The sequence below is a fragment of the Electrona antarctica genome, assembly GCF_951216825.1.
Source record: "Electrona antarctica genome assembly, chromosome: 10".
Lineage (NCBI taxonomy): Eukaryota > Metazoa > Chordata > Actinopteri > Myctophiformes > Myctophidae > Electrona > Electrona antarctica.
The window spans coordinates 37200083-37223174 of NC_136791.1; the positions used below are offsets into that span (position 1 = coordinate 37200083).

General features: G+C 41.7%; 1 protein-coding gene across 6 annotated transcripts in view; it reads right to left on the reverse strand.

Annotated features, from left to right (window-relative positions):
- The window catches only part of piezo1 (piezo type mechanosensitive ion channel component 1 (Er blood group)), a 96110-nt gene that overhangs the window by 5277 nt on the left and 67741 nt on the right, over nt 1–23092 (reverse strand). For 2 of the 6 annotated variants that reach the window (XM_079513345.1, XM_079513341.1), the window contains exons 25-50: nt 22776–23019; nt 22448–22544; nt 21781–21946; nt 20749–20838; nt 20023–20108; nt 19469–19537; nt 16177–16277; nt 15559–15679; nt 14143–14211; nt 13437–13609; nt 13144–13256; nt 12693–12866; nt 12247–12505; nt 11446–11634; nt 10851–11030; nt 9873–9989; nt 9638–9776; nt 9281–9395; nt 7831–7978; nt 7021–7173; nt 5153–5214; nt 4184–4342; nt 3373–3520; nt 2045–2233; nt 1429–1521; nt 482–654 (exon numbers count right to left, since the gene is read on the reverse strand). In XM_079513345.1, the coding sequence (XP_079369471.1) occupies nt 482–654; nt 1429–1521; nt 2045–2233; nt 3373–3520; nt 4184–4342; nt 5153–5214; nt 7021–7173; nt 7831–7978; nt 9281–9395; nt 9638–9776; nt 9873–9989; nt 10851–11030; nt 11446–11634; nt 12247–12505; nt 12693–12866; nt 13144–13256; nt 13437–13609; nt 14143–14211; nt 15559–15679; nt 16177–16277; nt 19469–19537; nt 20023–20108; nt 20749–20838; nt 21781–21946; nt 22448–22544; nt 22776–23019 (3627 nt within the window). The remainder of the gene's footprint in view (nt 1–481; nt 655–1428; nt 1522–2044; nt 2234–3372; nt 3521–4183; nt 4343–5152; nt 5215–7020; nt 7174–7830; nt 7979–9280; nt 9396–9637; nt 9777–9872; nt 9990–10850; nt 11031–11445; nt 11635–12246; nt 12506–12692; nt 12867–13143; nt 13257–13436; nt 13610–14142; nt 14212–15558; nt 15680–16176; nt 16278–19468; nt 19538–20022; nt 20109–20748; nt 20839–21780; nt 21947–22447; nt 22545–22775; nt 23020–23092) is intronic. The other 4 variants (XM_079513342.1, XM_079513343.1, XM_079513346.1 and 1 more) reach the window with 4 other exon arrangements.

A 23092-nucleotide genomic window follows, 5' to 3' on the forward strand; every position in this document is an offset into this window, starting at 1 on the left:
TTACGTTGGTGGCCATTTTATCACCGGAAAGATTAGCCTCCAGGATGGAACCTAGGTAATTTCATCTTTTCGTGTGATAATATTGTCACCCACTCTAACCAAGAAGCCATCTGCCTTGCTGAGATTACCATTTGATCCAAAGAGAATGGATTCAGTTTTTCCCAGGTGTAAAGATAGTTTGATATATGGGGCGGTGGCTCAGGGGTGCCTGGATGGTAACCGCAAGGTTGCCAGTTCGAACCCGTGCTCCCCCAGAGTTACTGTCGAAGTGTCCTTGAGCAAGACACTGAACCCCTAATTGCTCCCGATGTGCTAGTTGGTGCCTTGCATGGTTTCCGCTGCCATCGGTGTATGAATGTGTGTGTGAATGGGTGAATGTAATGCACAATCTCTGTAAAGCGCCTTGGATAAAGGCGCTATATAAATGCACCATTTACCATTTACCATATCAGCGAGCAAGGTGCATGTATATGTATATTACCTCTGGAAGTTCCATGCCAGTCGTAGTGTCACATCAACAGGACTTCCCAGCAGTTCCTTGATGACTTCCTGTCGGCTGGGAGGGCTGATCCTCCACACAGAACCTGAGCTGCCTTCAATATTAGCCTTCACAATGTCATCATAACTGTAAAAAGTTATAAACTGCATTGATACCTAGACAGGAACACAGACACACACATATACTTGCAGTAAGAACTAGTCGTCACTCGTCACTATGCCATACACATACAGGGTCAGACATACACTAGTAGTCACTCTGCCATAGTAATACAGGATAACACTGTTTCTCAGTTTGGTGTGCACTTTTCTAGGGTGGATTTACTGAATTCAGATCAGTTGAATAACTGAACCACATTAAAGGAGAATTCCATGCTAGAAGGCTTTTTTTTTTTACCTTTCTCACCTTTCTTTGTAGTCATTATGTCCCCACCAAAGAGGTCCAGGTGTTTTTTTGTGCAAAAACTCCTTATTGGCTATTTCCCATACCATAAGCCCTCAATGAATTGCATTGAATTGAATGGGAATTGAATGGGGCTATGGGGTGTTGTGCTAATTCGCTTATTTCCATCGAAATAAGTAGTAAAGTGTGCCGCTTGGGATATTATTTACATTATGAAGAGAGGATATATACAAAAAATATATAATTTTGAGCGATGGAAATAAGCGAATTAGCACAACACCCCATAGCCCCATTCAATTCTCATTCAATTCAATGCAATTCATTTAGGGCTTATGGTAGGGGAAATAGCCAATAAGGAGCTTTTGCACAAAATAACACCTGGACCTCTTTGGTGGGGACGTAACGACTACAAAGAAAGGTAAGAAAGCCTTTTAGTATGGAATTCTCCTTTAAGAAGTGCAGGTAGAAGACTAACAGTTGCAGGCCATGGGACAGAATGCTCGAGACAAACCAAAATCAGTACTCACTGCATTGTCACCAAACTCTGCAGTCATTCGGTCGTAGTCTGCCTGAGTGAAGGGCTGGATGGACTGCTGCTGTACGCTCATGGTAAACAGTGGCTACAGAGGGAACACACACACACACACAAACAATTCTGGGTATGTTTTTCTGTTTCAATGTAGACCAGACAAAGTTGAATTTATCACAACACAAAATGTCATGTATGTACAGTTGGAGGCCATCGATATTGTCCTTTTCTTTTTGCTGAGGTTTGCGTGATCTGCGCAAAAGGACAGTTAACCCATTTTGGGCGGGAACCCCTTTTGGTGTTTTAAACATTATGTTATAATTTAGCTATTGAAAAATAGCAGACCTACAAGCTCATAGCGCGCCACCGAGTGGCCACCGAGTGGCCACCGAGTGGCGCGCTACGAGCTTGTAGGTCTGCTATTTTTTTTAAATCGTGAAAATATTTATTTCAGAAAACTGGAGGATTTAGAAGGATTTTTTTTAATTTTGAGGTCAGGCCTAAATGGGTCAAATGATAAGGGACAATATCGGTGGCACCCAACTGTAGGTTGTAGGCCTATCAGTTAATCTGTTAATAAGTGAGCGTGAATATGATAGAAATACTGTAATTACCTCATATCCTCCCAGCTTTACAGTTACTGTCACATCAACAGGGTGGTTGACCACACCTACTACTGATCTAACCAATGAGATGAAGAGGAGGGGGAACCAGATGATGCATATGAGGAAGAAGATGATAAGTCCACCCATGCCATATTTTACTATCTTCTTTTTCTTCTGTCCTTTGGGCTGCGGGTATTTCTGCAATCACAAAACATGACTTAGCCACTTGAACACTAGTAATCATATCCTGTGAAGAACATTAACCATTAGCCAATGATGTGTTTCTTGTAGATCGGCTATTTTTGGCAAAGAGACTTGCCGTCGATGAAAGAAAGCATCAAGTACAGAGAGACAACTCAGGTCCAGTTTAAGATGGAGTGCCGTGATTTTTGTATTTTTTCCAGTTTTTCATGTATTTATGAGGTGACAGTACTTATCCCTAGTAATATCCCTTGGTGTGGTTGTTGCGGCTGCACTAATAACTTTGGGGCGGGCCCGTCTAGAGTTTGAATGGACCGGAATCAGTCAAAAGGGGGACAGTGAAGAGGAAGTACGTGTGGGGAGGGAATGATCAACATATGGAATGTGGTCAGGTCAGCTCCATATATGGAGATCTAAGGGTTTGAGGTTTGAAATAGATGTAGAGATGCTGTATAGGTGTTGATCCAGTCTTCTCCATGTATGGCTATCCAGGGTTTGATGAGGTCAGTGTCGTGATCTTCATATATGGAGACGGCCATATATGGTGGTGTGACGTGTCACGAGGCGTGATGTCACAAGGCGTGACCATATATGGAGGCATGATGTCATGAGGTGTGACCATATATGGAGGGGTGACCGACCGACCGACCGACTGACAGGACATGCAGGTTTTCATAGTAAACAATGATGTTTTAGGGTGGAAAAAATTACAGCACTCCAGGTGAACACAATGGACAATTAACACATGGTAGGCTGAGGGCAATCTGAGAACCCACAAACGGCGCCCGCTTTTCCTTTGAATTTGACATTAGTCAACAGTCTTTCTCGAGAGACTAGGTTGAGGGAAGAGAGATGTAAAGAGAGTGGCACCAACTCCGTTCCCTCCAATGAACCAATTTATTTTTTACAGCAATGGCGATAGAGCCTGTCAATATTTCCCGTAAGTTAGCAGCAAACACTACTGTAGCAGCGCAGTATCATCACATCTGAATCAATTTATGATAACAAAGACCAGGACTTATTTCTGTTGTGGTCCTCACAAAAGAGACATGACTAATAAAACAAAGTACTATATGATGTAGTGATATACTACAATAAATACAATTATTAAATTCTGCAGCCATATACACGCTTACCTTCTCTGTCTCTCGGCTACATTTGATAATGAAGGTGTTTGCATATATGTCCTCTACACACATCCAGTTGGACAGGGAAAGAGTCGTGTCCGTCCAAACCCAGTCCATGACGGCACGCAGCTCCACTAAGAACGGCACCAAACGGAACCTAGAGGAACACACGGCAATGGATACATGTATGTATGCAAACAACAAAATGCACTCTTCCCTAATTTGCCGAGACATGAATCTCAAACTTTAGAAGAGAGAATCTACAGGGATCTTGATGTATGGCTTTCCTTGGAGTGGAAAACATCTCCAAATGAAAGACGTACGGAGCTCCTCCCTAACAGTAACGTGATGCCGTTTATGAACGTCCAGAACTTTCCAAAGAGGCGCCAGAACATCATCACGTATTGTAGGTTTAGAAACATCATCTCGTTACCAGATACCGGTATTTACATCAAAGAGGATTTCCCTACTTTCGTATGTCAGAAAGAATGAAAAATTGTTTTGTCCATTGTCACTTTACGCTTGACATTGAAACAATGTTATTTTCCTACTGTATGCACAATGTTCATTTGTAAAATGGAAGAGCAAATCTATTAAAAAGTGAAAATGATTATTTAGGGGAGATCCATGACACACACACACACACACACACACACACACACACACACACACACACACACACACACACACACACACACACACACACACACACACACACACACACACACACACACACACACACACACACACACACACACACACACACACACACACACACACACACACACACACACACACACACACACACACTCCTACCTACCCTTGGAACAGGAAGAGGTTTAGGTGGTTGAATTTCTTGGTGAGGAAGTTGCCTAAAATACGAGTTGGATATCCAGAGCGTATCTGGTAGGCTGACAGGGCAAAATAGATGCACTTCACAAAATACCAGAGCTGGGCCACGAAGTTCTGACTGAACATCCTGAACGAAGGAGAGGGAGAGACAAACGGGTCCAGTCAAACTGTATTTGTAGAGCAGATTTGTGTACAGTGAAAATACAAATAAAATAATACACAAGAATGGAGCTCTTTCTCCATCTACACATGGTATACTGAAAGTGAACGGGACCTTTATGTTATTCTATCATACTATCATTAATTAGTGAAATAATGTAGAGATGACCCATAGAGCAAATTAAACTGTTTAATTGTTTTTTTTAATGTTTGTATATAAACAAACAACAAAGGAACAAGCATTGTGTTTCTAACTATATCTGTACATTAGCTCCCATAGAGCTTTGGTGGCTGACATCACTCTTAGATCAAAAGAGTACAAAAATATAGTTTTTTCTTTCTCCAAGTTGTGAGCGAACATTTCGTGCGCAGTTCAGTTCAGCAAGTCATAGACTGACACATCGAGCATGCGGAAGTGCCGCCCACGCCCGTGCTCCGTGGCCGCGAAACATCACCGACCCTACCTGTGTGTTTTCAACCTAAGATTTTGCATCTCTTTTAAAAAATAAAGTTTGGGACCGGTGTGTGGACTTCCTACCTTCTCTTCTGTACGTATTTTTGTTCAGCACCCGCAGAATTTTTTGAGATGTGTGCGTTTACCTTTGGATTCTACTGTATTTCTAATATTTGCCAGGGGGAATTCCAATACAAAAAATAACACTGTGACCCAGGGGTAGTGGGAGTGACATCAGGACTTCCCTGGATGTTTCCTGCATTTTCTATCAATACTGACCACTTTGCTCTTAGTTGATATCATGGTTGAATATGAAGACTTTACCTTTCAGTGACAGCAGGCAGGATGAAAAACATCCACAGATGGATCCCAAAGACCAGGATGATCTATAAGGAAACAATGATGGAGACATTGGAGAGAAAACAGACCTTGGTATCACTGGCACAGTACTCAAGTGGTTCTCCTCCCACCAGACTGGTTGAACCTGCCTGGTTTCATGGAAAGGTTTGTTTCCATCAAACTCATATCCTCTGGACCGGAAACCCTAAGGGGTCAGTACTTGGCCCCTCCTAATCCTATTTTCGATCAGACACTTCCTCACCAAGGAGTCTGCCCAGCTCCTTCTCAAAGTCTCAGTCATCTCCAGGTTTGACTATTTCAACTCCCTCCTTGCTGGTCTTCTGACATGCCTCAGACCATTTGAACTTATCCAGAATTCCACAGCACACCTGGGGCTATATCTTGCGCCACCCCTTACCACCTATATACAGCTTTTGTCCCCGACACGTCTCAATATTTTGCCATTGACAATGAAATGAGAAATTAGGTCAAATGTCCGCCAAACATGACGTAAATTTGTGGTAACACAAACATAAAATGCCATTGACAATGACGGGAAAATTTACATCATAGGTAGATGAGCAAGTCGGCTAATCAATCACATAAATTCAGTTGTTCATGAGATGATGTACACTATAATGATAAGAGCGCCCCTCACTTCACACGGGTGTGATTTTTTACTATTTTGAAAAACCCTTTAAAATAGTTCAAATCTACATACAAGCTCACAACGTGCCGATGTGGATCAGCTAGTTGAACTATTTTAAAATGTTTTTCAAAATAGTAAAAAATGCCAAATAAGTTTAAGGATAAGGGCTAAGGGGTTGCGCAAGATATAGCCCCTGGTCTTCAACCTCCCAAATCTCCTGCCTTCTCTGTTTCCTTCAGCAGCTTCTGGTTGCTGCCCGCATTCCAATTCAACACACTGGTGAACCTACAGTACAATACAAGGTAATCAAGGCACGGCCCTTTACCTTCAGGACATGATCCACTCCTACAGTACCTTCCTGTAAACTCAGCTAAGACAGGACATCTGTCCCTCTCTTCCCTACAACAGGGGTTCTCAAAATGTTTGGCTCGGGACCCCCGGAAATGCTTTGGCCATGTCTCGCGCCCCCCCGCCCCGCCCCCCTCCCCACTACCAATACAAACTGACTGCAAAAATAACCTTAATAATACAGAAAATATATCATAAATGAATACTGAAACCAGATGTAATCATTAAGGAAAGTTTATGCATGTACTATGTGTACTATGTAAACCAGGGTTCCCCAATAGGCGGCCCGCGGAGCGGGTCCCAGATATAAATGGCATTAAATGGGGGTCAGTAGCCTATGCATGTCAAACTGGGCATCCTTTTCAAATGGGGACCTCGACCTTGTGTGTGCGGACTCGGCCCCCAGCCTGGTACCCTAATCAAAATATGGCCCTTGAGGAAAATGAATTGGGGAACCCTGATGTAAACTCTCAATTTCCATTTCCCAGCCATTTAGTTAATTCAGCTTTTTCTTTTCTTTTTTTAATTAATTTGGGGACCCCCCAAAATAATTTGGCGACCCCCCGAGGGGTCGCGACCCACGGGTTGAGAACCCCTGCCCTACAACACCCTGGCCAATGACTCTTCTCTGCTAGGTTTGATGTTTTCTGTTACCCAAGTTACATTATAGTCACTCAATTGTTTTCTTTGCACTCTATTTACTTTACCACTTACAGTCATGCCAATATGATCTTGCACTTTGTAAGTTGCTCCGAATAATCTGCTCAATTATAAGTATGTATCTGCTGTGAGGGACAGACCAACATATAAATGAGATTCAGGACAAAGACAAAGACCTATTGACTGGCTGTCTAACCTGGAAGATGAGTTTTCCGAGCACCGTCTTGCGAAGGTACAAAGCTCTGTCGATGATCATAGTGCTGAACTGGATGAGCAGCATCACCAGGAAGGCTTCAGGCACCTGGTCATCTGACAGGGAAGAAGTGATGTCAGCTGCTGCACTGTGTTTCTGGAAAAAAGAGAGAGCAGAGCTTTTTTTTTATATTGCAGCATATCTGTTTCATCAGTCAGAACTAAGACAGACATGATAGTCTTCTTACTCATAAGAAGTGCAGATTAGTAACTATTGTCAATTCAATTGAGAGTTCTATTTCCATTTATACTATGATTGCAGCAAAAATATTTCAACACCCCTGCTTGCTTACAGGCAAAATGTTCGTCAAAAACATATTTTTGAGGGGCACCAGCCCCTCCAATATAAAGCTTTTATCCCCAAACGTCTCAATATTTGTCATTGACAATGAAAGGAGAAATTAGGTCAAATGTCCGCAAAAATCTTGTCCTCAGATGTCTCATTTTTGTCATTGACAATGAAAGGAGAAATTAGGTCAAATGTCCGCCAAATATGACGGAGGTTTAAGCAACCACTCACATAAATTCAGTTGTTCATGAGATGATGTATGATGATGTATAATGATAAGAGCGCCCCTCAATTCACACGGGTGTGATTTTTATTATTATTATATAGTCTTTTCATGTTTTTCAGAGCAGATACTCATTTCTAATTGGGCAAAACCATGCACCATGCAGGAAAGAAGCCACTTTTGCTGTTTAATTATATAGTTGATATAGTAGGCTATATAATATCTATCAATCCTCTACTAACCCCAAAGGCCCAGAATCCAAAGACAATGATGATGAAGTCAACGACATCGGTGAGGAACATGAATGCATAGACATCTGTAGCGGCGCGATACTCTGCATGGAGGATATCACGGAAGAAGCTCTGGCCAGGCTTGTACACAGTACGAAAGCTGGATAGGAGAGGAAATAGGATGGGATGGTCAGAGAGGAAATGGGAGGAGAGGAGCTCATTCAAATACATTGACAAAAGAATAATAACTTCAAGTTGCAATGTGACATAGCTCTGTCAAATACTTTTCACAGTTATTTTTAATTATTGTTTTATTATGTTTCTAATGCTTTGGCATTGGAAAATGAAACTGAATAATAATACATGCTGCATTATTTGCATGTGCATCTGATATGAAAGTCACAACCTGATAACATTGTCCTTGGCAAAGGCCATAGGTTGTGAACACCCAAATGACCAGTATGCAAACTAAACCTTAGTATGGCCAGTGCACCCATATCATATACTGTAGATCTCCCTATTTGTGAACATTAGCGTCCTGGTGAAGCTAATGTTAGGGACTCTATTTTCGTCCATGCTAAACCCCTTATCCCTAAACTACTTTGCCTTTTTTTTGTATATTGAAAAACATTTTTGAATAGTAAAAATAGCCAATCTACAAGCTCACAACGTGTTGATGTAGATTGGCTATTTTAACTATTCAAAGATGTTTTTCAAAATAGTAAAACAAAAGGCAAAGTAGTTTAGGGATAAGGGGTTTGGCATGGACAAAAATAGAACCCTATATGTCCCTTACGCGGTTTTCTATTTTTCTAAATAAATGAATATCAAACTGTCTGACTAAATGTCTGTAATATAAATAACAACCTTGTAACAACATTTCATCTTTTTATGGGGTTTTTTTTCTTCCATAAATTAAAGTCCTATTTTATACTTTGCCAAAGCACAATATCATGCAAAAGTAGTGAAAGGTAGTGATCTACAAGCTGTAGTTCTGCTATTTGTACGCTACATTTTAGAATTAAAACATAACATTTTCACCTGACATGCCCAAAATAAGGATGCCAGGTTCAAAGTGGTTAAATCTGTCCGCTTTTTAACAGTATTTAACCAGCTGTTAAAGAACTTGTTACCAAATAACAACATTGGATCCATGGAAACATATGTAACAACATTGGATCCATTGTTTGGATCCATATGTTGTTGTTTTTTTCTATTTCCTGAAAAGTAACGTTTAGCTATTGAAAAATAGCAGATCTACAAGCTCATAGCGCGCCACCGAGTGGCGCGCTACGAGCTTTGTAGGTCTGCTATTTTTGAAAAATCGTGAAAATATTTATTTCAGAAAACTGGAGGATTTAGAAGGATTTTTTAAAATTTTGAGGTCAGGCCTAAATGGGTCAAATGATAAGGGACAATATCGGTGGCACCCAACTGTACAAGGTTTGGCAGAGCCACTCACCCAGAGATGAAGGCATGTTTGATCTTCTGTCCCACAGCCAGAAGTCTCTTACTGATCGCCTCTCTTCTCTTGCCCTTCTGCTTTTTCTGAACTGGTTCCTCTGACACCGACTCTGCTGCGGACAGATGACCACAAGACAATCACTCAAAAATGGGAAGACAAATCTATGAAAGGAACACAGGAAGCTATGAAAGGAATGTGTTATTCCACATTGTAAATCTGTATTCTATATAATCATACATTTTACAGTAGTCTACAGATATTTCCAATGCATTACAGTATTTCTGTATGATCCATGTAAGTACATCAGTTAGTGTAACAATGCAATATTACAGTTACAATACTATTGTTAATAACCTTTGTGTAGTTGCTCTTTTTTTCCTTTTTTCTTGCGAAAGCGGAGGCTGCTGCTTTTCTTTGGCGGTGCCTCCTTCCCCTCCGCACTGCCCTCTACCTCCATCGGCGGTGCCTCCTTCCCCTCCACACTGCCCTCTACCTCCATCGGCGGTGCCTCCTTCCCCTCCGGTGCCTCCTTCCCCTCCGGTGCCTCCTTCCCCTCCGGTGCCTCCTTCCCCTCCGCACTGCCCTCTACCTCCATTCTACTATACGTCTGCCCACTGGGGGTTTGTGGGCCGTCTGAAACTGGACCAGTTGTGGGAGATTCTGAGGAAGGGGGAGAACCGCTACTGGCCTCTGCAGAGTCAACCTGCTTTGGTAGATTATATGGTTTCTAAAAGTTAGTTTGGACTTTTTGTTGAATAAATAAATAAAGAAAGAACCTCTATGTAAATACATATTTGTAGTGGTTACAATGGATATTGTAATGTGAAAAGCATATAGCATTGCTCAATAATTCATTTATTTAATGTGTTTAATCCAGTGAAAAATGATACAATGATACATTATGTCATTATAATGAATGTGCCAAAAAGAAGGCCAATGGCCAAGCCATGCAACTGCAGCCAGCTCTTGCTCCTACAAAGAATTATTTTCAATTCACTTAATCACTGGTGTGTTTCTGGAATCAATTTGTTTGTTTGATTTCAGCAATGCTGTATGTGGGACAAATGGAAGTGGAAGCACAGTGTGGGGGTTACGTAGATTCCATCATTGCTCAGATTGAGTGTGGAACCAATTTCCAAATATCATCTCTGTCAGGCAGAAACCGTTTTGTATCGTTTTGTATCATCTGTATACTATACGTTTTTTCAGAACTTAATGTCCTTAATGCAGTGTCGTGCAAAAGAAAACAATGAAAAAAAACTTGAAAAATGTTGCGCCTGTAGATCTGCTATTTTAATTTTTAACAAATATACTCTATAATGAAACGCCCAAAATAGGGATGCCAGGTTGAAAGTGGTTAAGTCTGTCTCAACAAGAGCTTATGACTTAATTAAGTAGAGATCCTTTGTTGCTGCCCTACATGTCAACCAGCATAAACTAAAGGGCTGGTTGATCATAAAATAAAATAAAACACCAATTAAATGATGTGCACAATATACACATGCTTCAAAATACATTAGATTAATCAGATGTCATATTCATGTACACATTTGCCAATTTGCCAAACCTTTTCCAGTTGGGCGTCTTTGGATTCTTCCAGGCTGACCAAGCTAGATGGAAGACTGTCTCTGCCCTCCTCCTCCTCCTTCTTCTCTATGCATTCTTCTCCTTCTTTCTGTTTCTCCTTCCCCTCTGGAGGGGAGCTCTTCTCTTGCAGGGTTTCCTCACGGTCCCATAAGCCATAACGCTGTGCATAAGCACACACATGCAAACACATCAACAGACAGACAGAGAGACATATTAGATTTCATAATTACTCATGACAAATTCCCCTTGATGACAAGGATTCCCTAAACTCTAATACTACGTTTAACTCTCACAATTAAATATAGTAACCTTAACACCTTCACCTCATTCTGATTCTGAGAAGTAATTCAAGCCCAGTCCACACCAGTGATTCGCAAAACAACTATAGTTGCAACTTGACACATAGAGTTTTTGTATTATTATTTGTTTGGTATCTGCATTAACACGAGTAGATGCTTTTATCATCCTTTTCCGAAATCCTCAGTGGTAACAGAACCTGACCAGAACCTCAGACCTCCCATGAAGTGAGTGTACATTTCAATGGGCCAAAAAACAAAGTGATGTGTCTAACATACCATTAGCAGTGATCTGTGGAAAAACAGAGCCAACAGTTGCAGCAGGTCATATCTGATGTAGTTGTCCGTCTTTTCCAGGCCCAGGATTCGAGGAGGGAAGTAAGGCTTGTCTTCGTTAAGGGTGGTCTCATAAACACTGTTCCATGGTATGAACCCAAACTGGAACAGATACTTCATCACCACCATTACCTGTAGGACCACACAGCAGTGAGAACACGAGATCTGCATGCAGAAGGATACACACCAGTGCTTCTGAAAATCACACCGAAGCTATCTGGATCTGGAAGTAATTATGGATAAACTATCACTAAATGTTATAGCTCACTTATTTTATCTGATTGATTATTTATTTGGATCTCATTTAACCTTATTGGGCTAATCTTCCAAGAGTTAACAGCATACAAAATAGAGATGACCGAAATATAACACAGTATAGTACAGAAAACATACATTCAATACATTTATACACATAATGGTGGTGCACCTTTGACTGCACTGGTAAAAGTACTAGTAAACCTTACAAAAGGTACAAAGACATTTCCTTGGTCAACAGCTAATTGATCATATGCCTGAAAATGTTGTCCCAGCCCTGCTGTAGTAGTTGTAGCACTGGATGGAGAGGCATTCCTGTTTTAATCTATTATGGTTCTCTAACCTGCGCCTTTCATTGCTAATGTTACTGGTAATCCAACGTACAGTACAACACACACTGTGTGTGTGTGTGTGTGTGTGTGTGTGTGTGTGTGTGTGTGTGTGTGTGTGTGTGTGTGTGTGTGTGTGTGTGTGTGTGTGCACGCGTACTTCCGTGTAGACAATAGCAGTCATCCAAAACTTCTTGTTAGGTCTCGGTATTGACAACATGGCCCATAGGAAGACCAGTATGGGTAGCACCACTGATATGGCCGATGCTGTGACCACGTTGTTCAACACTATGATTAAGTAGCACACCAGCTCAGAGTTAGCAGCTAGCAGGTTGTACAGGGCAAACAGCAGATTCAACAGGCGGCTCTGGCCAGCGTAGAACTCTCTGCTCTGCTCCAACTCTTCAACAAAGAACTGCCTGCACACAATACAGATTCACATATTTAATAATGAGTTAATAACAACAATAATAATTATAATTATGACAATAATAATAATTCCCTGCAATGAGAAACCCAGGAAGCTTCATAAGATGACTACTACCGTACGTGCTGGAGATCTAACATATATTGGGACCAGTACAGGCCTTTGTCTTTGTCATGTACCTGTCTCCCAGCAGTTCACTGGCTGTTCTGGAGTGTCTTTTTCTCTGTGGCTCTGGGTCCAGTTCCATGGCACTGCTCGTAGGGAGCTCTGGACTCAGGCTGCTCCCACTGCTGTGAACCCTCGGCCGGGGAGTGGACTGTCCCTCAACGACCATACACTCCATGTCTAGGCAACTGCACATGCATAGGCAGAGAGAAAATCATGTCAAAATAGAACATTTAAAATGGACAACAGTAGCAACAGTGAACATCCCATTAGATAGATGGGGATTCTATTGGTTTGGTTCCTCGTCCGCTATTAATTTCTCAAGACATTTTTTTTCTTGGGTTCCCAGATTATTATATTTTTTATATATATATATATAATTGCTTGAAGGCTAATTTATTTGAAAAGTTAATCTACGTAAGGAACAACTGTGTACTTGAATATGTATGCAAAATATGTCCTCACTTATTTGTGCTGGTGTGTTCTGTGTCTGTCTCATCCAGACATGTCTCTAGTGTGGGGTTCTCACTGCTTAGGGACAACTCGTCCTCCATGGACTGTGCTACTGTAGGCTGCTGCTGGAACGAACACGCGCGCGCACGCACACACACGCACACGCACACACACGCACACACACACACACACACACACACACCTGTCAATACATGATCAAATGTGTGTGTGTGTGTGTGTGTGTGTGTGTGTGTGTGTGTGTGTGTGTGTGTGTGTGTGTGTGTGTGTGTGTGTGTGTGTGTTACCTGTCCTATCTTGTGGATGAGCAGGTACCGTTCGTTGCAGAGGACAGTGGAAGTGTCTCTGTACTGTTTCGTCAGCAGATTGAGCCATTGGGTCAGCCCATCCACCATGGCTAGAATGATGGCCCACAAGAACCGCAGAATGTCCAAGAGCTTCTGCACCATCTCACCATGACCTGGAGAGAGAGAGAGGGACAGAAAAGAGCAAAGAGAGGAATAAGAGATGTATGTATTGAATATCAGCAACGCTATTAGCAACAGTAAAAATAACTTTATTTTAAATGTGTTTCAGCTTATTCGTCAGGGTAATCATTCATTGTTGATAGACATAAAGTACATTGTTGAATGCCTATTGACGGTACATATTGTATATCAGTGCCATATTCAACATTGATAATGTTGTTATACCGTATATCCATCTATCTACTAATTGGCAATAGATGTACATTTATATTTATTGATGCAATATACATATGTTAACTCAGACTCTGTTGTTATCTCTCTACTCTTATCGGTACAGGTACCTATCCTGTGTTTCACTCTTGCTGATGTTGCAGCTACGACATCCCCCATGGGGATCAATGCATATTTACCTTGCGATATCTTATTAATAAAGTACCAACGCATATACTGTACTTGGGTGAAAAGCAATACATAAGCAGTAGCTTCATTCAAAATTTGTCTAGAGAACGATTCTCTGAGAACCTACTGGATTCCTCACTGTCTTCTGCCTCATCCTGGGTGACCTGTTCCTCGAATACATCATTGTCTTCACAACCTGCAACACACACACACACACACACACACACACACACACACACACACACACACACACACACACACACACACACACACACACACACACACACACACACACACACACACACACACACACACACACACACACACACACACACACACACACACACACACACACACACACACCATTGCCATGTTTAAGTTCTTGACTAATTTGAACAAAATCTGAAAAGATAGTCAAAGAATTGGAAGCATAATGTAAATCTTTCCCAATTTGGTTCATGCTATTTCCCCCAGATCCCATCCCAATCCCTCACTGACTTCCCGTGTGAAGTGAGGGGCGCTCTTCAATGTTCAATGTTTGTGTTTACACAAGCCCTCAAAGCTGGACCTAGGGCCTAGCGCCCCTCCAAAATAACTTTATTCTAAATATAATAAATAAATATGAAATATTACTGTACCTAATTTAGTATAGAACAAATTCCAAATGGAATACAAAAGTCATGTTTGCCATAAATGCAAATAACACAAGACCCAAAACAAGAAATACTCCAAATGCCCTGAATTGATTCTTAAGAGAACATGACCTGTCTCCTACCTGGCACTGAACAGGTGTCCTGTTGTATGGCCCTCTCTCTAAGAGAGCATGACCTGTCTCCTACCTGGCACTGAACAGGTGTCCTGTTGTATGGCCCTCTCTCTAAGAGAACATGACCTGTCTCCTACCTGGCACTGAACAGGTGTCCTGTTGTATGGCCCTCTCTCTAAGAGAGCATGACCTGTCTCCTACCTGGCACTGAACAGGTATCCTGTTGTATGGCCCTCTCTCTAAGAGAACATGACCTGTCTCCTACCTGGCACTGAACAGGTATCCTGTTGTATGGCCCTCTCTCTAAGAGAGCATGACCTGTCTCCTACATGGCACTGAACAGGTGTCCTGTTGTATGGCCCTCTCTCTAAGAGAACATGACCTGTCTCCTACCTGGCACTGAACAGGTGTCCTGTTGTATGGCCCTCTCTCTAAGAGAGCATGACCTGTCTCCTACCTGGCACTGAACAGGTGTCCTGTTGTATGGCCCTCTCTCTAAGAGAACATGACCTGTCTCCTACCTGGCACTGAACAGGTGTCCTGTTGTATGGCCCTCTCTCTAAGAGAGCATGACCTGTCTCCTACCTGGCACTGAACAGGTGTCCTGTTGTATGGCCCTCTCTCTAAGAGAGCATGACCTGTCTCCTACCTGGCACTGAACAGGTGTCCTGTTGTATGTCCCTCTCTTTAAGAGAACATGACCTGTCTCCTACCTGGCACTGAACAGGTGTCCTGTTGTATGGCCCTCTCTCTAAGAGAGCATGACCTGTCTCCTACCTGGCACTGAACAGGTGTCCTGTTGTATGGCCCTCTCTTTAGCCGCCTTATGTTCTTTCTGCTGTCGCTGGCGTTCTCTGAGTGCAGCCTTCACGCTGGTTACCCAGCCCTGGTAGGCCAACTGGGGGGGAAATGGTAGAGCATAACGTTGCAGTACAAATCGGTCATCATCATAAATGTAATGATACTGACATCTACATTTAAGAGCCATAAATCAAAGGTCACATGACATTCAGAACTGGCTGATATGACTTAGGGGCAGGAATATCACAATATTTATGGACGATGCAGTTATAGAAAGACAATATTTCATGTCTTTCTATTATCCGAGTTTCTGTAAAGCTCGTACATCAACGTTTACACAGACAGTTAAAACAAGTGCTATGGCAGCGGATATAACGGATATTGCATACTAGGGTGGGGTATGTAATCCTGATTTTCAGTGTTCCCAACTTGCATCATTCCAAAGTAGACCGGTGCCCGACAGGCACTTGTCACTTGTCATAATGTTTGATATATAAAGCTATGGTTTGTTTGGCTGACCTGGCAGGCTGTCTGCTTCTGAAGCTTCTGGTCATCTGCATAATGTTTGACATATAAAACTAAGGTTTGGCTAACCTGACAGGCTGTCTGCTTCTGAGGCTTCTGGTCATCTGCCTGCAGTTCCTCATCTTCCTCGCTGTCCGATGTAAACAGGTAGTACTCTCCCGAATGGAGCACTGAAAGGCAAAAGAAAAAAAACATTTACATCCTTTTTCTTTTTCTAACTTGAGATTCACCCTTTGTCAAGTCCCGCCCGTGGTTGTGCCCCTCTTCGCAGCCATTGGTTGCCGTTTTGTGGTTGGACAAAAATAAATTCAGTTGCTTTGTATTGATATTCTGTGCATTCAATTCTTATTTTAAACTTGGTGTCAGTAAAAAGGAACATCACAGGTGCAGAATGGTGACTGGGCATATCATGTTTGTTTTAGTTTTTTCAAAAAATGATGTTTTAGCAAATTCAGCATAAACAAGGCGGAACCAGGGTGGAACAAGACAGAATGAGCCTGCTGGTTAGCCAGTCATGGACTAATCAGAAGGCTGATAAATGGTGAATTCTCTAACAGCACACTGCAAATTGTCACATTCTATATTTGTGAATATTATTAAATAACCCATTAAGACCTCAGACCTGAGATAGCAGATGCACTGTACAAAACATTATCTGTTTTTATATATGGGATGAATTCTAGCCGCTGGCCCAAGCAATTAGAGAGGAAATAAGATTAAAGGGGATATCCATAGGTGGAGAAGAATATAAAATCGGGTTGTATGCTGATGATGTCCTTGTCACAATCATGGACCCAGGTTCGGGGCTACCTACACTGATGGAAATATTGGAAACATATGGTTCTTACTCAGGGTATGCCCTTAATGTAAATAAAACCCAGGTATTGACATTCAATTACAATCCTACACAAGAAAACATAACAAAATACAATTTTAATTGGTATTCATCTCATATTAAATATCTAGGTGTGAATTTGCCCAAGGACCTGTCGCAATTGTTTGACGTAAATTACAAAGGTGCAACGGAAAAAATGTATGATGATCTTGGCAGGTGGAGCGTGCTTCCTCTCGATTTAGGTGGCAGAATAAGAGCAGTCAAAATGGTAATTTTACCCAGATTACTATACCTTTTTTTGTCACTGCCAGTGGAAATACCTTTAAAACAATTCAGGGAATGGAATAAACATATCTCACGTTTTATTTGGGATAAAAAAAGGCCAAGGGTGAAATTTTCTACCTTACAACTGCCCCGAGAGATAGGAGGCATGTCTCTCCCATCTTTAAGGGACTATTGTCTAGCAGCTCAGCTAAGACCCTTGGTATATTGGTGTAACCGACCCTACATTGCAAAATGGAAAAGCATAGAGTTATCCCTGATGGATATACCAATACAGTCACTATTGGGTTGCACTGACAGAGAGAAAGGACTGTTTCAGACGAGGAGTCAGTGGGTAAATTTATCGTTCAAAATATGGCTGGAAGTTGTTAAACGCTTCCATCTTCAGAGGGAGGCAAAACTTTTAAGATGGCCAGCATATGACCCTGACTTCATACCAGCAGTATTAGACAATAGATACAAACAATGGCACCACAATGGCATCACCTCTATATGTACTATGATTAGAAATGGAGATATTGATAGTTTTGAAAACTTAAAGCAGAAATATGGGTTGGCTAACCAGGACTTTTTTAGATACTTGCAGGTAAGGGATTATTTTGGTAAAAAGGTAAAAGGGTCTACTCCAGGTATTACAACAAGTCTAATCACTATATTTACAAATGCTTATGGCTCAGGAAGTAATAGGGGTCTTGTGAGTAAACTATATAATGGACTTATGTCGTTGAAAAAGGATTCTACAATGTATGTGAAAGAGAGATGGGAAAAAGAGATGGGCATTGATATAAGTGATGAAGTATGGATGAATACATGGAAAACGCAATCAACGACCACTAATTCCTTGATTTGGAGAGACTTTTGTTGGAAAAACCAGATTCGCTTCTTTATTACTCCAAAACAGAAGTCCAAACAGACTGGCAACCATATGGACTGTTGGAGAGAATGTGGAGATACAGTGGTTGATCATGCACATGTCTTTTGGTCTTGTCCTGTAATTCAACCATTTTGGAAGGAAGTGACAACACTTATCTCAAACATTATGGGTTTTGGAATAGATGATACATTCACATCTTTGTACCTAGGACAACTCCCAGATGGGCTAAATCAGGATGACTCCTACTTACTTAAGATTTTACTTGTAGCATGCAAAAAAGCTATTACAAGAAATTGGTTACAAAAGAATTGTCCTACTGCTGACCTATTTATCAACATTGTGAAACAACTACATCTCCTAGAACAGATGACCTATTCTCTAAGACTGCAAAAAGAGCTGGGTGAAAGAAGATGGGAGAAATGGATAGAGTATTTAGCTGGGGGGGCGGATATGGAGTGAATATGGGCTGTGTCTTTCCGGTTGTCAATGAATCCAAGTCTGTAATATGTATTGTTGTTGCTTGTTGCTGTACATCCCGTGACCTCATTTGTTTGTTTGTTTGTTTGTTTTGTTTTTTATTATTATTCTGTTTCTTCTGTTGATGTTTTTGTTTTAATGTATGCCTTGTTTGTCTTTTGTGTCTCTTGCTTATTCAAAAATTCAAAAAATAAAGAGTTTAAAAAAAAAACATATGGGATGAATTCTGTACTGGCCATATATGGAGCATGTCTTGAGTGTACAGGGTTTGATGAGGTCAGATCAACATATGGAATGTCAGAACGGGTCAGCTCCATATATGGAGATCTAAGGGTGGCAGCGGGGGCTGTGTCTTGAGTGTACAGGGTTTGATGAGGTCTGGTTTGGGGCGGGCCCGTCTAGAGTTTGAATGGACTGGTATCAGTCAAAAGGGAGACATCGAAGAGGAAGGACGGGTGGGAAAGGATCAACATATGGAATGTCAGAACAGGTCAGCTCCATATATGGAGATCAAAGGGTTTGAGGTTTGAGGTCAGATGTAGAGTTGCTGGCCGGCTCCATATATGCAGATCTAGGGTGATGATCCAGTCTTCTCCATGTATGGCTATCCAGGCTATCAGGATAGTGATCTTTATATATGGAGACGGCCATATATGGAGCGTGTCATGAGGCGTGACGGAATGACGGCCATATATGGTGACGTGATGGACGGACTGACTGACAGGTTTTGCAGGTTTTCATAGTAATCTGCGACCTATGGTCGCAATTAAAACGTTCTAGACCAGGTCAACAGGGACATGAGACAGCTCAGATGTTCCTCATGTTTTAACAAGGTCTGCAGGGTATTATGATATGATATGATATTATGATAAAAATGGACATGATTTTCAGACCTGTGGCGTGATCCATCCACGGTCTTTGCCATTTCTTCTTCTTGGACCTCCTCTTATCCTTCTGGGGCTCTAGAGGAGGAACAGAAGAGAGAATCGTTTTGAAACGTACAGTATAGAGGGTATGCGCATGCATAAAGTGAATGGCAGATCGAGTGGCAAAGTGAGTGACAATGAATTTATGTTGTTTAAAGTCATTTAATGCAATCAAATAGGACTTTTCTGTTTGGATGTATGGGCTGTCAAGGCCAGAAAGTAGGTTTTTGCCACTCAGTAGGCATTCCCGCATAACTTCCAGGTATGATGATGATGTCACGCGCATACCCTCTATTATCTTAGTCCAGCCTCCTTTCTGCATAGTCAAACGCTTCCTTAATGTTTTCTATGGTATTTTAACAAGTCATTTTATGCATAATCCTAATTTCTGCTTCTGTTGCAGGTCATTGGTGTGATACAAACTGCTTGAGCCAACCAGCATATTTCCCCCCCAATGGTATAGTTTTTGTAATCATCATCATCAATAAAGTATTGTCAATATACCAGTCAGTTATTCATACCAGCAGCCTGCTCTTCCTTGGTTCCTGATGAGGACTTGCGTCCGACTTCTTTGTACTTCTGCTGCTTAGAGCGAATTCTCTCCATCCTGAGAAAAGGAGACAGGAGGACAGAGAGGAGAGGAGAGGAGAGAAAGTCAGCCGGGGTTGTGGAGTGGGAAATGTGGGAATATAGTCTTTTTTATTGGCCTAAAATATTGTCTATATACATACATTCATGAATCCACTTGCTGACTGGCTGTCGGTATTGAGCATTCTTTTATAGGGGTATATATGTGACCCTACCATTAACATCCTATATAATGCAAACATGTCAAAAATGTCAAACTTTCCTTATGCTTTAAGTAGCATGTGAGATGTCAAACTAGGGGGTTTTCATGATTCTGTTTTTTTGAGTGGTTCTCTCTTTTTTTTAATTCAATTTATTATCCTCATTTTAGTGAATTTGACAAAGATCACTGGAGACAGCTGGAAGAATAGAATCATAATATTCTTAAGAAACCTTAACCCATGTGCTATTCTCTCTGAATTCATATACAGGTATATGGATACACAATTGATTTCATCCACTTTGTTTTTTACACCTGTGATGTGACAATAATGTTGAGTTGTACTATATCATGTCATCTGTTTTTGGGCTGATGCAGTGAACCCAAAGGCAAATTTACAGTTGACCAATATAACTTCTATTCTATTTTTGTATACCATCACACAGAAGTTCACACTTACGATCCCTTGAGCTGTGACAAAGACTTCGCCTCGATCTGTTGATAGAACTTCATGTTTTTCACAATGCTGGATCTGAAGAGCTCAAACCCCCTGGAGGGAAAACAGATGATCTGTGTTTTCACAAACTTTTTTTTCACAGGTCACAGTGTCACCACTGGGTAGCACTAATATTAAATGAAATGGTAGGGTGACTAAACATGTATACTAATGTAGAACTAATACAACATCATGATGCTCTTCAGTATAGTTTATCTTCACCTCAAAGGATGTTTCCAGTTGTTTAGCTGTTCTTCAGACATAACACAAAAATCATCATGAAAGCTAATATGGCTTTAATACTGTATCTATCGGCCCACATTCATCGAGGCAGTGTTAATCATTGACCAAAAAATACCAATCCATGACCTTTACTGTAAATCAAAACAAAACAAGAGAATAATGAAGCAAAAATGAGAATAAACAAGACGGACAAGAGGCTACAGTGTGGCTGATTTAGAACAGTGGTTATCAGAAATAGCAGATATATATGAGCTCCCAGCGCGTCACTTTGTGCCTTGAAAACCTTGAAAGTATATAAAACATTTTGCATAATTTAAATAACTCAAATCTTCTCTTCTGGGGGGTCCCCAGCACAAAACATTTTCAGATGGGGTCCGCGGCCTAATATATATCCTTTTTGGGATCCTTGGCACTTAGAAGGCATTTGTATAATCGGTCTCACGTCTTAATGGGTTAACAAAATGAACAATTAGCCCTTCACTAAATCCCACCCCAAAAAGCGATTGTCCAATGCCAATCCAAATAGTTTAGCAACGGTTGCTATGCAGGTCAAGCTTTCTTCGCTGCTAATGTGCCTATTGGACAAGGATGGGTTGGGGAGGGACTTAGTGAAGGGCTAATTAACATCCATCCATCCGTCCGTCCGTCCGTCCGTCCGTCCGTCCGTCCGTCCGTCCGTCCGTCCGTCCGTCCGTCCGTCCGTCCATCCATCCATCCATCCATCCATCCCTCCATCCATCCATCCATCCTCACCTAGAGGCCTGTCTAGCTGATGCCTTGAGGTCGGTTGCGACGTGCAAAAAGTAGAAACTGAGGAAGACCCTCCGCTGCATCAACAGGAACAGGAAGCAGATGCTGTCCCAGATTATCCCCGCCTCCTCTACTGGCAGAGTGCATGTCTTGTCACTCACTGTCTTTGCTGGCAGAATGGACGAACAAGAACACACGTTCAAAATCCCGATGGGGTAGAAACACATGCAATGTGTTACTTTCTCCAGCAAGGCCAAATTACTCATTGACTCACTAGCTAGAAACAAAAATGCACACACACTACTAATGACCCAAATTTGCAGATTTGTGGGGCCTACGGTTGCAGTTAAAAAGGGGGGGGGGGGGGGGGGGAGAAAAACAAAACACACACACACACACACACACACACACACACACACACACACACACACACACACACACACACACACACACACACACACACACACACACACACACACACACACACACACACACACACACACACACACACACACACACACACAGGTGATACAGGTGGAGGCCCTTACTGTCCTAGACATTACATTCGCACACATGCTGGACAAAGCATGCATGCACACACTAGACACTAATGTAATCAGCATCTACAGGCTTTGCGGCCAAGAACTGTGGTCCATATTTCTGTACTTACGGTCATAGTAGCCTTTGACTGTACAGACCAGACTGAACAGCTGGATCACCCAGCAGAAGTTTTTCTGCATTTCGGTCACAAACACACATGCCAGGATCTGAAAGAAAATGCACATAGACGTTTTTATTTGTGTGTATGTGTTCACTGTTTTTATCATTATGTATGCACCCGTCTCATTTACCCAATTACACCCTGCATTCAAAACTCATAAATACAAATTGCAATTTGGCGTATAAATCTTGTGATCACACTTCAAAGTCCTATGAATGAACCAGTCCTATCCTATTCATCACTCAGGATAAGCATCCAGAAATGTAAATGTACTTACCGCCAGCATATTTTTGGATATAATAACTGTAACATTATACATGATGAGACAATCCCAGAGAACCAGCCGGGACCTGGATGGTTTGACTAATAGCTGCGTCCCAAACAGCAGGAAAAAGAAACAGGCCAGCAGGTAGCCCAACCCGAACACAGAGATCCTGGTAGCTCCGGTCACAAAGACCACCGCCAGAACGAACCAGAAGAGGAAACGGAACACCAGAACTTTGACCATGTCTAGATAAGACCTGAGTGAAGGACAGATAGAGAGAGAAAGAGAACAAGATGTCCTTTATGAATAATAATGTTATGAAGATTATA